A 15,272-nucleotide genomic window follows, 5' to 3' on the forward strand; every position below is an offset into this window, starting at 1 on the left:
CACGCCCGCTCCCCCACCCCCTGCCTCTGGCCCCGAGGATTCCGACGCGGCTCCGAGCGACGAGATCCGCGGCCCCAAGCAGACGCGAGGTTACCAACGTGCCTCCTCTGGGTGTCCCCGCAAGTCTGAGGAAGGATGCACGCAGGTCGCAGTGCGCGTTTTGTTTTGGTTACCGGGAGGCCCGGCTCGGACGCGACGCCTCCCTCTCTGCCTTGGGCGAGGAGCTCCGGGGCCCTTGGGCCCCGGCGAGGGTGCAGGGGCAGGGGCGGCAAGGGCGGGCCGCGGCGGGCTCTGGAACGCGCCGGGTGATCACCTTCGGTCAGCCAGGGCGGGCTCCCCGGCTCCCAAATTCCTTCCCTGGGCAGAACCTTCCAGCTGCTTTTGGGTTCTGTCTTATGCCCGCACGGCTGGAGACACCATCTCTCTCGGCGACCTTCTCCTTAGTTCGCTCAACAATACACAGAAACACACTCCAGGTGTCTGACTCGAAAGGACGCACAATAGGGGTGGAAGACCCGATCTTTCCTACCACTTGGGGTCAAAAACCCTGCCAGTCAGAAAGTTCAAACCTGCCAGGGTGGGCGCTCAAGGAGGTGTGGACGGATAGCGTCCCCACCCCTCACCGCCGTCCCAGGAGGAGCCGCGCAGGGTTCGGGGGCCAAGGACGCAAGCCCTCCAGCCCCACTGCCCCGGCGGCGCTGAAATCCGATCCGAAGGAGTTCAGAATCAGGTTTCAAAACACGGCAGAGCCCGGCCGCACCAACACCCCACGTTGCCGCGGCCACGAAGGGAACCACAGCGGGCAGGGTGAATGATTAACTCTGTCACAGAAAACCTCGACGTCCCCAGGCCCCCTTCTCCAACGCCAGCCCCCACCCACACTCTCACGCGTCCAGANTGCAGACCCCGGCCCGCCCCGGCAGCCTCCGAGGGCCTCGGGCGGCAACGAGAGCTGCCTTTCCGGCGCCGACACACGCTCCCGCGCCCCTCTAGAACCCGGGAGAGAGTGGCAACTTCAAAGCCGGCGGGATGGGGGTGGGAAACTGGGCGGCAGTGCCCAGCCGAGGTGGGGGCGGGGACTGAGACCCAGGCGGGCGACGAGAAACTTCTGGGGGGAGAAGGGGGAGGGGAGGGGGAGGAGGGAGGCTCCCCCACCTCTCACCACCGCCGCCGCCCCCCTTCTCCCGCTCGGGGAGAGGTGGGGGGCGGGGAGAGGTGGGCAGCCGGACCAGGCTGGTGGGGAAGGTAAGCGCCATGTTTGCGAGCACTTGGAGGAAAAGAAAGCTGGGAAGGGGGTGGGGGAGAAGAAGGGGGAGGAGGAGGAAAGTTGGCGCTCACCTTTTGGACTGGGTCTCCGAGGGGTTCCGATCGCGCTGCCGGCGGTTCTTGAACCAGTTGCTGACCTGGGTGAGGGAGAGGCCGGTGATCTTGGCCAGGTGCCGCTTCTCGGCGGGCGAAGGGTAGCGATTCTGCTTGTAGAGCTCCTTGAGCGCGTTGCGCGACTTCTCCTTGAAACAATACACCGTCTCCTCGCCGTCCCAGATGGTGCGGGGCAGGGGGAATTTCCTGCGCAGCCGGTACTTGTCCACGGCGCCCAGGGGCCGCCCGCGGGCTCGCTCGGCCTCGGTGTAACGCGCCTTGTACCAGAGCTGCTGCAGCAGCGGGTGGTTGGCCGACTCGAAGCTGTGGCTCTCGAGGATGCTGTAGAGCTCGGGGTAGATGCCCTGGTGGAAGGCCACCAGCGCCCGCGCCTTCAGCAGGCTCTCATTGCCACGTAGCAGGTCGCTCTGGGGCAGGGACCACAGGAACCGGGCCAGGCGGTCCAGGTTCCCCCCCTGCTGCAGCGCCTCGCACACGCAGGCGACATGGTCGGGCGAGAAGGCCAGGGGGGTCTGCGCGGCGGCGGCGGCGACGGCGGCCGCGGCCGGGGCGGGGTGGTGCCTNCCGCCGCGCCCCCCGCCACTTCTCGGGGCGCCTCCTGCCCTTCTGAGGCGCTTTCCATCCCATTCTCCTGCTTGATGTCCGCCGCACTTGCGATCTGCCCGGTGGGGGAGGAAGAGGACATTTTTTGTTGTTTATTTTCCTCCCTCCCTCACTCCCTCGCACTCTTTTCCTCTTTCTTTCCCCCTCTCTTACTCCTCCTTCTTCGTCTCCCTCCCTCCTCCCCCCTCCGGAAAGCCCACTCCCTCCCTCCCGGTTTCGGCTGGATCTGGCCGATCAGGTTTCCCCCCGGCCACGCAGTCACCATTAAGATAGCTGCTAGAGCAAAGTAGTGTAAAAGGATAGCTGCTTGCTGCCGTTCCCCCAACGTGACTCCTCGGGTTGCTGCATACTATATGGCACTGGGGCCCGGCCGGCCCGGCCGCGCCACCTCATTGGCTATTTCACATTCAGAGGGAGGAGGAGACACCGTTTCTATCCCTGTCGATCACCCGCCTCGCACTCCACCCCTCGCCTTTCCCTCTCCTCTGACCCCCAGGCACCTATACCTGAAGGGAAACACCGACATTCTTTTTAGACCGTGCTCCTGGGCGGGAAATTACCTAATGTGGCCTGAAAACTGGACAAGAGACTCTTTCAAAGACAGTCCCTAGGATTCCAGCGGGAGGATTAATTGTGTGGCCTTAAGGTCCGGATGCTAAACTCTTAACAAAGAGACCACCGTCAAGCATCCAGATGACAAAATTTCAAAGAAGACTGCTCAGAAGCTTCTCTATGTGCTGAGTTCCCTTTCCCTCCCTTTGCAAGATGTCTTTATCAAGGACTTAATGTTCAAAAGGGTCCAGAAGAGAATGTCACTAGAGAATGTTCCCAGGGGGAAACATGGTAAATTAAAAAGGGGAAAGTGCTTGAAAATCTTAAAATAAGTCGTATAAATAGCCCACGGAGGAGACAAAAACAAGGCTTCAAAAAGCATTTAACCTTGACTCACCTGGAGAGCTGGCAGCACAACTGAGTTGAACACGGTGCGACTAAGCATATAGAGTATTTTTAATCAGTGTGCTTAGCTCAGTGAGTAGAGAAGAGACCTAAGCTTTAGATTCTTATAAAGCATGAACATTTAAGTATTCTGTATGAGCATTTTTTATGTAAGTGTACAAATAGTCCTCTGAAGGTGATATTCCTCCATTTCTGAGTGCAGGTGTCTTCCAGGAGATCAGTGCAGGATCAGCAGCCCTTTCAACAGCATAAGCATAGACAGATGGAAGACTGCCCTCTGGTTTGAGGTGAAATGCCTGGGGGTGGAGTTCGCTGCCTTTTGCAGTTATGTCTCTTTCATGGTTTGCATGAAGTCTTAACTCAAAAAAGGATGAACCCACCTCTGCTTGTCTGATTTCTGTGGGTCAGTTAGGTCCACCTGCTGGTGCTCTTACTCAAAATCCAACACTTGAATGACATCATCCTAACATCTTCCTTCACGGTGGCCTTGTGGTGTTTCTGCTTCCCAATTACCCAAAACTGCCTATTTCAGTATAGTATAGAGCAGCTGTTTAGCTTACCTGCTGTCATGATCAACTCGGTGAAGTTTTCTTTTCCGTGGACAGGCTGCATTTTATTGCTGGTCAACCAAGATGTCATTTGATTTTGGATTTGACTTGCTTCTGTACTACCCTGATGAAGCCAGCATTGAGATCTCTGGTTGATTTGAAATTCATAATCATAGAAAAGACCACATTTTTACACCCCATTGGAAATATCCAGTTAGATATCCAGTTTTAGGCAATATCTGAGATACATAACTTCCTTGAATTTTAAAAAATATGCTTTTTGTTTTAGAATAATTTTGACTTACAGAAAAGTCATACTAGAGTTCCCACCTACTCTTTACCTGGTTTTCCCTAATATTAACATTTGACATTACAATGATACATTTCTCCAAACAAATTAACATTGGTGCAATATTATTAACTAAACTATAGACTTTCTTTGGATTCAGCAGATTTTCCCACTGATGTCTGTCTTCTATTTCATAATCCAATCCAGAATACCACATGGCATTTTGCTTCTTGAATTGTTAAAGCATATTTGTCAGAGAAAAGTAGACAGGAGGTAGTATGGTTTAGTGGAAGAAATGTGGATTTGGGGATCAGCTAGCTAGACATAGGTTTAATCCTAGCTCTGCCATTTATTAGCTACTTGACTATAAAAAGTGGCCAGGATTGTTGTGAGGATTAAATGAGATAAGGTGTGCTGAAAAGCACCTGGCATGTAATTACTCTTTACTAAATGTTTGTTATCTTCTTCCTGATAGTGCAAAGTAGGAAACTTTTCAGTTTTATATATCTAATGAAAACTCATTTGGCTATATTATAGGGCTATCCAAGGTCAGGTCATAGGAATTTTTTTCAGGCTTATTATCAATTAAATATAGTGCCTTTATTTGGAAAACTACATATTGGGTTTTTGCATGTCTTGAGTGTGTCTTTTGCTTCCAGAGCACCAAGTTCAGTAGATTCTATAGAAGCATCAGTGACCTTTATGAATTTGCAGCCTGTAGCTACATTGGTAGTCTATAGCTCCAGGAGGAGATTCCTGTAGCACCAGAAGTGAAATGCAACACCGGGCTCTGGATTCCTTTAGCAGCCTAAGCCTCGGGCTCATTTTGGCAGCAATTCAAAGTGGGACCAGAAGTCCTCAACTCAAATTTTGGAATGGAACCCCAGACCTCAGGATGTATGGAGTTCATCTCAGAGCACTGGTTTGCAGATGATTTGTAAAATTGATGAATACTTCTACTTTCTTTGCCTGCGATGCTGTAAACATGGAATCTGCAGTACAGATATATGCGATCTAAAGCAGTGTTGTGATTTGGGTAAACAATTGAGACTGGGCTTGTGTGAAGGTGAAAACCAACCTGCTTGTTCCGTATCTTTTTCTTCCTGCCTGAAGATAGTGATGAGAGTATATGGAAATCTTTAGCCATTTTAGTCTACTGAAGAAAATCTGGCTCAGCACAAAATTATACACCGTGCTTAAATATATTTTATGGTGTTGCCACCCAGAGCAGAGATGTCTTTTATCAAGGCTGACTTTGGCCGTCTTGATAGGGGAATAGATAGAGTGAAGGTCTACGTAACTGTATTTTCGTAGGTTCTTTCTATTTCCGAAGCTTATGTATTGATACTATTAAGGAGTTAGGTTGCAAAGTAGTCTCCCAGGCACCGGAGGTGTTCTATTGTTATTTAGTGATCAGTAGTTGATGATATGTAGTCAACATTTCTGAAGGATCATTCATTTGCCAGATATTTATTGAGTCCTGATTAAGTACAGTTATTGCACTGGGGTGGCGAAGGATAGCAAGATGAATATATTGAAGTCTCTGACCCTGAGGAGCTTAAAATCTGGTGGGAGAGATAAGACACATCCATTAGGAAATAACAGAGAATATGGGAGTGGTGAGGATAAAGAGATTAATCTTGGGAGGAGGAGGGCAATGGGGAATGGATTTTTAGCTGGGCCTTTAAGGACAAGAATTTTGAGAGGACAAGGATAGCGTTCAGTAGAGGAAGAGGGAATAAAATGAATAAACCATGGAGCCGTGAAGGTATGTGGTATATATCTGAATATGTTGAGTGATTCATCATATCTGGGTTGTGGGGTTTATGTAATTGTGTGGTGGGAGATTAGCTTAAAGGGCAGGATGGGGACAGATTATGAAGGTCTCTGAATGGAACGGTCAGTTTGCAGTGATGTGGTGCCCACAGTGGTCTGTGTACACAGTAGTCTGTGTGTAGTATCATAGCCATAGTTGATTATTCCAGGGATGGACACTTTCTCCAAACCAAAACATTCAGAACCCTCTCCTGGGATTTTTTCAAATTTTCATGAAGAAAAAAAGTTAAGACTGAGAGAGGGAGCCTTGAATGTAATGCTTGGGAGTTCTTAGTAACCAAGCTATCTGCCTGTGGAGGATGCAGATGAGCAGTAGGTAGGAGGGAAGGTGACCTAGTAAGTCTCATGGGTGACAGTGGAGGGAGAAGAGCCTGGTAGAGATTGAGTGCCAGGGTCTAGTCATCTCGCAGGTGAAGCAGCATTCTTGCCATTTTGTGGTGACATGGATTTCCCCGAGGAGCCAGAAAGCTCACTTGAATTGGACTCCAGGAAACGATGAATTTATTGGAACATAATATCAAACAACGTGAAAAAACAGGAATGCAACAGCTGGTTGTGCTTAAAGACCCGCTGTCCCATTTCGCCTTGCTCTTTCAAGTTAGTTTTAGTCTTTCCAAGGGGCTTTCCCCAGAAAGTTGGAACCAGGGCTCACGGCAGTTCTTAACTCATACTTTCAAGCTCCATCAAGTCAATGAGGTTCTACCATTTGTCCTTTACTGCCAGTTTGAAAAATATAGGGGGGATCTCTGATTGGTCCAGTAAGGGTTATGTGTCAACCCCTAGGCCAGAGGACCCTGATTGTGATTAGCAGGCACGTTAAGAACCACGGACGCCTGTGGGAGAGAAGTCCTTTTCCATAAGAAGGGGAAGGATGCTATCTTTGGTCTTTGGACAAAACAATAAATGTCCCCTAAGGATGGGAAAAGCCCACTCAGGGTCCTTGGGGCTGGGAAGGAGGGTCTGCAAGAGAGAAACACTGCCACAGGGAGATAGAGTCTACTGAGATGGAAATGCTAGAGCAGATTTGGGAAGAGAAATCAATGGGCCAGTTGGGCCACTATTGGGATGCTGATTTTTTTTTTTTTTTTAACATTTATTTATTTTTAGGAGAGTGCAAGCCCGGGTGGGGGGCAGAGAGAGTGGAACAGAGGATCTGAAGTGGGCTATGTGCTGACAGGCTGACAGCAGTGAGCCCGATGTGGGGCTCCAACCCCTGAACCGGAAGATCATGACCTGAGCCAAAGTCAGGCACTCAACCAACTGAGCTACCCAAGTGCCCCATGAGATGCTGCTATTTTAAGACATGTAGGAAACCTGATTGTTTGGTGGCTTTTACAAAGGCTGAAGTTGATTTGAATCAGAGGTCAGGTGCTGTCAGGGCTTTCCTCTTCAAAGCTTTCTGATCACTCTGTGTTCCTGGACCCCACTAGTAATAATGGTATACATTTCAGAGTTTCTATTATGTATGAGGCATTGTACTAGTGCCCTTATATATGTACCTGTCAGGTAATTTAATCATCACAGCAACCCTGTGAAGCATATTAAGTGGAAGAAAGTAACTGAAGTAAGGGAGGATAAGAAATTTGGCTCAAAAACAGGTCTGATTTAAGGGAAGGCCAGGTTCTTCCCATTTCATTACTTCTTTTAGATACTATTACTGATAAGAATATCTATAGTACTGTTAATAATTGCTAACAGTTATTTGGCCCTTATTCTGTGGTAAGTACTTTAAATGAAGTATCTCATTTAATCTTTACGTCGTCCTCAATTTATTGTTGGGAAAACTGAGGCCTGAGGTCATGTAACTAGAAAGTGATCCAGCACTTGAATCCAGCTCTCTTGGAACCAGGGGCCAAATCTATAAGCTCTACTTTCTACTGCCTCTAGATTTATGAGAATAATGCTCATCTGATAAGAGTTCCAAGTCAGCTGTTGCTACCATCCTTCTCTGATAGTAGTTTGCAAACTGGGAAGTGGATAAATCTGGTAGCAATGTTTCCTTCCACAAACTTCACTGCTTTCTTTGCCTTGATGTTAAGGTTTGGGCAAAAGGTAAAACAATTCACAGAGTGGTTGGGGATCTCCTGTTCCAGGACATGATTAAAAGTGTCCTCGTGCTAATAAACAATAATGCCAAATTAATGGATGACTTCTCAGTGTATTATTGCCTAAAATTTTTATTTGCTCACTGAACATATTCACTCTTTTACCGTAAGTTTCCTGTTCTATTAAAATGATTAAGATCCTAAAAGTTGTCTTTATTTTTAGAGAGAGGCACATGACTGGTTTGGATGTGGTCTTTTTCAATAAGGCAAGAGCAGCATAATAAGCCTCCAGGTCAGCACAGCATTCATATTGCTTCTTTTAGTAAACCTACATTTGGTTAGCTCCTGTTAGTGAACAATGTATGGTCAAGCTGATGACATGATTTGTTTGTTAGGTGAATCCCTATGTACTAATGTACTATGTACTAATATAAGCCTTGTGCTGCTGTAGTTTGCTTTGGTCTGCTGGTTCCCAGATGTGGTATCCAGCTGTTTGTCAGGTTCCTCCTCTTGTAACCCATGGTAATCTCAACTGTATTACCACACTATGAAATTTATACTGAGTTCACTGTTTAAAAAACTGGGAGTTGGGGGGTGGCTGAATGGCTCAGTTGGTAGAGCATGTGACTCTTAATCTTGGGGTCCTGGGTTTGAACCCCATGTTGGGAGTGGAGCCTACTTAAAAAAAAAGGGAGCTGAAATGTTCCTTTTTATGTTTTTACTGAAAAGAGCAAAAGTGCAATTGAAAGTTAAACTTACTCTGTGTGTATGTAGCTGGTATTCATTGTATGGGTTACTTTGAAAAACTTTGCGTGTCTACTTCTGATGGAGTTTGGATCAGATTACAAGATGATGCTTGGCTTAAATTTTTTTTCACAGTCAACTAGTTTCTTTTTTTAAATGTTTTTTTTTTTAAATTTATTTATGAGAGAGAGAGACAGACAGACAGCGTGAGCAGGGGACGGTCAGAGAGAGAGGGAGATACAGAATCTGAAGTAGACTCCAGGCTCTGATCTGTCAGCACAGAGCTGGATGTGGGGCTTGCACCCATGAGCCCCCACATGACCTGAGCCGAAGTCGGACGCTCAGCTGACTGAGCCACCCAGGAGCCCCCACAGTGAACTAGTTTTTGATGCTCATTCATTAAATTCTTCACTCTACTTATTCAATAAATGTCAACAAATCCTTGTTATGGCGATGAACATGTGTCTCTTACAGAGGGAGGAGTTTATCTGATAAAGCTGTTTACAGGTTTCCTTTACAATCCTAATAAATACAATGAACGTGGCTTACAACTGCCAAAGAGATTCAGGCTCTCAGATCTTAAAATAGCTGAAATACAGTGTATATGACTGGGGAGTGGGGGGANGACAGCAGTTAAGCATGCTTGACTGTCCTGAAGTAAGTGGCTCTTTGCAGAGCAGATGCTAGATATTATTTACAGAAGTATCTGACATTTAGTGAGAATCTGTAGTATTTAGGGTTGGTGTAGAGGCTTTTGTTCTAGGTAACTTTTTCAAACTTTTACTTTCAGATGTATAGTATTTTCTGTGCTTGCATGACTGTGCAAATATAAAGGGAGATATAAAGCATAGGCTTTAAAGCTGTTCGAAAGAAAATGCTAGTCTGAATTATTGATTATGTACACAGGGCATAAATCTTTGAAATCATGGTAATGTTTCCAGACAGTACAAGATGAAATCTATGTTCTTAGTTGGACACAGTTCCTTAAAAAATACTTATAGATGCATGGAGATGGGGCTTTGTGTACACTTTGCCATTTTAGCAGCTCTTCTGCGGAATTTAAGGTAGTGCACTGGCCTGCGGAAACTAAGACTGAGCCCCAGCTGCAGGACCGGAAAACTCGAGGCCGGAACGTTTGTGCTGCAGTGTCTCGCTCCTGGCCGGTGCTCATTCTCAAAGGGACCGTCCCAGCCAAGTGCCTGTTGGTAGGAACCTGCCTGGCGTCGGGGCTGAGGAGGTTTGGGGTTGCTCTGGCGGTAGCTAAAGCAGGCGTCTGGGGAGAATCCACAGGAGGGAACGCGCCATGGACGATCAGGGCTGCCCCCGGTGTAAGACCACTAAATACCGGAACCCCTCCTTGAAGCTGATGGTGAATGTGTGCGGGCACACTCTGTGAGTCGGGAGACCCTGGGTTCCTTGGGGGTGAGACGCGCGCAGGGTGGGAGGAGAGAGCCGGGAAATGCCTGGCCGGGGCTCAGGGGAGAAGAAGGCGTCGTTAGTTTCAACACTGGGGAGGAAAATGGGAAAATGTTTACTATTCTGTAAACAGTAGCCGCTAGCCCTGAGCAGCGCTGGCCTGCTATGGACTGCAGGCTTCCAGATGTAGTATCCAGTAGGTTGTCAGGTTCCCCCCCTTCATAGCCGCAGTATTTCCAGGCTGTGTTGACAACCGGGGTTCAGACATGCCGCTGGTTAAAAGTTTGGGGGATTGGAGTGTTTAATTTTACCCGAAATGTTTTTATTGAAAAGGGCGAAATTGCTATGAAAACAACATTACTGTTGAGTATATACTATTTGTTATGTAAGGTAATATTAAAACCATCTGTAAACCAGTTTGTCGTGATGGAGTTTGGTTAGATTCTCATCACTATAAGGGAGAAAGTGTAGATTCTTGGCAGTTAGATTTACAGATGTAATGGTGGCTGGCGTTTATTGAGTGCACATTATGTGCCCGGTAATGTTCTAAGTGCTTTACCATGAATTTTCTCACTTCATTCTCACAACAGCCCCATGGGGGTGGTAAGCACTAGTGTTCTTCCCATTTCACAGGGAAGGAGACTGAGACTGCTCAAGATCCCTTATTTAGTGGGCTCTACTAGAATTGGAACACAGGATGTCTGACTCTAGAACGCCCATTTTGAGGGAGGGGGTGGAGAAAGAGGGAGGTTAAGTTTGTGTGTTTGAAGAATAAGTGCAGGAGTTGGTCAGCATGTTTCTTGCCACATTAAAAAAATTTTTTTTAATAGTTTATTTATTTTTGAAACAGAGACAGAGCACAAGTGGGGGACAGGCAGAGAGAGAGGGAGACACAGAATCTGAAGCAGGCTCCAGGCTCTGAGCTCTCAGCACAGAACCTGATGCGGGGCTTGAACCAACCAACTGTGAGATCACGACCTAAGCCAAAGTCGGCGCTTAACCGACTGAGCCACCCAGGCACGCCTCTTGCCACATTTTTATACTCGCATGTGATTTAGTACAGGTGGTTCTATAAAGCACTTGGGATTGAAGATGTATATTATGGTGAGCATATATTCCCATAGTTTCTCTGAGGTTTCTTGGAAATAAAATATGTTGGATAATCTACAGTGTGATAGACTAGGTCTTTGGGTAAGCATAAATTGCATGGTCAGTTGTAGTTATTATAATAAAGGCTATTAAGTTTATTGGTACTTTTTTCTAATTAAAAATATTTTTGTTTATTTATATTTGAGAGAGAGACAGACAGTGCTCAAGCGGGGGAGGGGCAGAGAGAGAGATGGAGACAGATTCTGAAGCAGGTTCCAGGCCCTGAACTGTCAGCACAAAGCCCATCGTGGGGCTTGAACTCACAAACTGTGAGATCATGACATGAGTGGAAGTCAGACACTTAGCCAACTGAACCACCCAGGCGCCCTGAAATGATTTATTTTTAATTAGAAATTGCTTTTGTTGTATCCTTAGTCCTTTTTGTTTTCTCATAAGAGTTAAAAATTATCTAAGTTATTCAGGCACCTGGCTGGCTCAGTCGGTAGAGCATTACACTCTTGATCTTGGGGTTGTGAGTTGAGCCCCATGTTGGGTGTAGAGATTACTTAAAAAAATCTTTTAAAAATTATTTAAGTTATTCTTGTTTTACTTATTTTGGTTATTTGCTAACTTATGAGATATAGACCACATTTTATAGTTCTTTTTTGACTTGAAATATGAACAAAATGGCTAAAAGAATAAACTTACGATTTTGAATGTTTTACATAGTCCATATAGGAATTGTGGCTTTGGGCAAAGAACTCCTTGTGCTCATTTTTCTTTTTTTCTCTTTTGAGAGAGACAGAGTGTACGCGCGCGTGCACACACACACGCTAGTGGGGGAGGGGCAAAGGGAGAGAGAGAATCTTAAGAAGACTCCATGTCCAGCTTGGAGCTGCAGTGGAGCCCGGATGCAGGTTTTGATCCCAAGACCATGAGATCATGACCTTAGCTGAAATCAAGAAATCTGTTTGTTGCTCAACCAACTAAGCCACCCAGGCACCCCTCATTTTTCTTACCTGAACAATAGAGATAGTAGCACTACCTATATTAAAGTGTTTGAAGATTAAATATGTAAAATATTTGGAGGTGTTTCATAGAGTTTCTGTCTCTGGTGTCAAATATAGTATTTGTTTACTATATATTGACTATCATATTATCATTATTACTTGTGAGTAGTATGTGTGCTAAGCAGAAATGAAATTAAAACAGGAGTCATTTGGGCTACTATGAAGGACTTGTACAATAATGATTGTCTTTAAATGAATTCAAGAGACTATAAAATGTTAAAGTGATAGGTTTAATTCTGATGACCCTACTTTAATTTTTCTAAAAGATTTTATGTTACTTATTTTTTTAAACATTCATTTTTTGAGAGAGACATGTGAGTGGGGGCAGGGCAGAGAGAAAGGGAGACCCAGAATCTGAAACAGGCTCCAGGCTCTGAACTGTTAGCCTAGAGCCGGATGTGGGGCTTGAACTCATGAACCAAGAAATTGTGACCTGAGCTGAAGTCCGATGCTTAACCAACTGAGCCACCCAGGTGCCCCTTTAAGATTTTATTTTTAAGTAATATCTATAGCCAGTGTGGGCTTGAACTCATGACCCCCAGGTCAAGAGTTGCATGCTCTACCAACTGATCCAGCCAGGTGCCCTTGTAATTTTTTTTTTAATGTTTATTTATTTTGAGATAGAGAATGTGTGTCTGTGTGAGCATGGGAGGGTCAAAAGAGAGGGAGAGAGAGAGAATCCCAAGCAGGCTCTGCTGCTGTCAACACAGTTACGGAGTGGGAGGGAGGCAAACAAGAAACTCTTAAATACAGAGAACAAACTGAGGGTGGACGGAGCGTGGGGGAGAGAGGACAATGGGTGATGGCATTGAAGAGGGCACTTGTTGGGATGAGCACTGGGTGTTGTATGTAAGCCAATTTGACAATAAATTATATTTTAAAAAGTATTCTAATATAAAAAATAACCAAAATCTTAATTTTTTTTTAACGTTCATTTTTGAGAGAGAGAGAGAGAAAGAGAGAGAGAGAGGTAGGAGCAGAAAGGGAGGGAGACACAGAATTTGAAGCAGGCTCCAGGCTCTTAGCTGTCAGCACAGAGTCCAATGCAGGCCTCAAACCCACGAACCATGAGGTCATGACCTGAGCCAAAGTAGGATACCCAACCGACTGAGCCACCAGGTGCCCCCCCAGAATCTTTTGGATGAATATTTATGTTTCCATTTTTTCACTGGGGTGAACTTGGTAGCTAGCTAGCTAGCTCTTGGAGCATTTATGCATATTCGTAAGATGTAACAGTCAAGCCATAGGGTAAATGCCTAGTAGTGTATATGTATGTGACTTTTAAATTTTGATAAATATTACCCAGTTGTTCTCAAAAAAGGTTGTATCAGTTATACTCCAAACAACAATATGGTAATTCTTATTGCCACAAATCTTTGCTGATATTGGGCATTATTATTTTTTGGATCTTCTTATACTGATAAGTAATAAGACATTATGGATTTTTATGTGACATACTTTTTTAAATTAAAAAATGTTTTAAAAAATTTTTATTTATTTTTGAGAGTGAGAGACAGAGTACAAGTGGGGCAGGGGCAGAGAGAGAGGAGACACAGAATCTGAAACAGGCTCGATCCTGAGCTGTCAGCACAGAGCCTGATGTGGGGCTCAGACTTGTGAACCTTGAGATCATGACCTGAGCTGAAGTTGGATGATTAACCGACTGAGCCACCTAGGTCCCCTGATGTGAAATACTTTTGATTTGATAGTATGTTGAGTTTGTACAACATGTATTGCATGGGATCAAGTTTGGGCATTTTTTTGTGGGGGGGTATTTTTCTTTTTTCTTTTCTTTTTTTATGTTTTTTAAATTTATTTCTAGGAGAGAGAGAGAGTGAGAGAGAGAGAGACAGCGTGAGCAGGGGAGGGTCAGAGAGAGAGGGAGTCACAGACTGAAACAGGCTCCAGGCTCTGAGCTGGCAGTCAGCACAGAGCCCGACGTGGGGCTTGAACCCACGAACCGTGAGATCATGACCTAAGCGAAAGTCGGACGCTTAACCGACTAAGCCACCCAGGCGCCCCAAGAAAGAGAGAATCTTAGGCAAGCTCCAGGGGGGACATTTTTCTAATACACTTATTAGTCTGAACGAAAAATGTATTATTATTTAAAATAACTACTTTTTGTTAGTTATCTATTGCTGTGTAATGAATTACCCCACAACTTCCTTTAAAGCAACAAACATTTCTTATCTCACGCACTTTCTGAGGGTTGGGAATCTGAGAGTGGCTTTAGCTGAGTGATTCTGTCCCAGAGTGTCTTCAGAGGTTTGCTCAGGTTGTTGTCTGGGACTGAATATCTTTTTCCAAGGTTACTCATGTGGCTCTTGGCTGGAGGGTTCATTTCCTCCCGGTGGACCCTCCATAGGGTACTCATGATGTGGGTTTTCCCAGAGTTTGTAATGAGAGAGAGAGAATCAGAAGCCCAGAGCTTTTTATGATCTAATCACAGAAGTGCCATTACTATCATTCTGCTGTGTTTTATTTGTTAATACTGAACAACCCTGTTACAATGTTGAAGAGTATTTACACACAAGAGTGTGAATACTATCAGGCAGGGATTACTGGGCCATCTTGATGTTGGCTACCACATGATTTTTTATTTTCTTCATGTCCTCAAGTTGGAAAAGGCATTTGAGCAGGCAAGTAAGTGATAGAGTGAGTAGGAGTAGTGATACACAAAAGATAAGGAGTATAGGATTATGATAAGATTAATTGGGACTACTGTTTATGGGAAAAAAGTAAGGGGCAGAAAGAAGTGAAACATTATGAAAATATTTTCCTCCCTTAATTGCTAGTAACTGAGGAAGCGTATTCCCTTTTGTATCAATTCAATCCAGCAAACACTCAAATGAATTGATTACATGCACATTAAAGATGATTGAATTCCATGTTTTTCAGTTCAAGGATGAGCTTTGTTTTAATTACAGAAAAGGGTAACTGTTTTCTTTTTCAGGGCCATCTGTTTTAAGAAACAGACCTTTCATAGAGTTCTTTCATAGAATTCTGGAAACATATTGAATTAGATGGATTCAGTTATATTAAATACGCCTTTAATAATTTAATATTTTAGAAGTTTATTTTTTTAATTTTATTTTTTAAATGCTTATTTTTGAGAGAGAGAGAGAGAGAGAACAGAGAGAGAGAGAGAGAGAACAGAGGATCCAAAGCGGGCTCTATGCTGACAGCAGTGAGCCTGATGTGGAGCTTGAACCCACAAACCCTGAGATTGTGACCTGAGCTGAAGTCAGACACTCAACTGACTGATCCACCCAGGTGCCCCTTATTTATTTGTTTT

The 15,272-nt window shown here is 45.2% G+C and overlaps 2 protein-coding genes across 3 annotated transcripts in view; one reads left to right on the forward strand and one right to left on the reverse strand.

The window, feature by feature from the left end:
* LOC144235389 (homeobox protein SIX4-like) overlaps positions 1-2,065 on the reverse strand; it is an 11,831-nt gene extending 9,766 nt beyond the window's left edge. The window contains 2 exon segments of the mRNA XM_077768947.1: positions 1,339-1,909; positions 1,912-2,065. Coding sequence (XP_077625073.1) covers positions 1,339-1,909; positions 1,912-2,065 — 725 coding nt within the window.
* A 7,528-nt stretch (positions 2,066-9,593) lies between these two features.
* Positions 9,594-15,272, forward strand: part of MNAT1 (MNAT1 component of CDK activating kinase) — a 204,678-nt gene continuing 198,999 nt past the window's right edge. For both annotated transcript variants that reach the window (XM_077769420.1, XM_077769428.1), the window contains exon 1: positions 9,594-9,794. In XM_077769420.1, the coding sequence (XP_077625546.1) occupies positions 9,706-9,794 (89 nt within the window). In that variant the 5' untranslated portion in view covers positions 9,594-9,705. The remainder of the gene's footprint in view (positions 9,795-15,272) is intronic.

The sequence above is a fragment of the Crocuta crocuta genome, unplaced genomic scaffold (genome assembly GCF_008692635.1).
Source record: "Crocuta crocuta isolate KB4526 unplaced genomic scaffold, BGI_CrCroc_1.0 scaffold10, whole genome shotgun sequence".
NCBI classification, from domain to species: domain Eukaryota; kingdom Metazoa; phylum Chordata; class Mammalia; order Carnivora; family Hyaenidae; genus Crocuta; species Crocuta crocuta.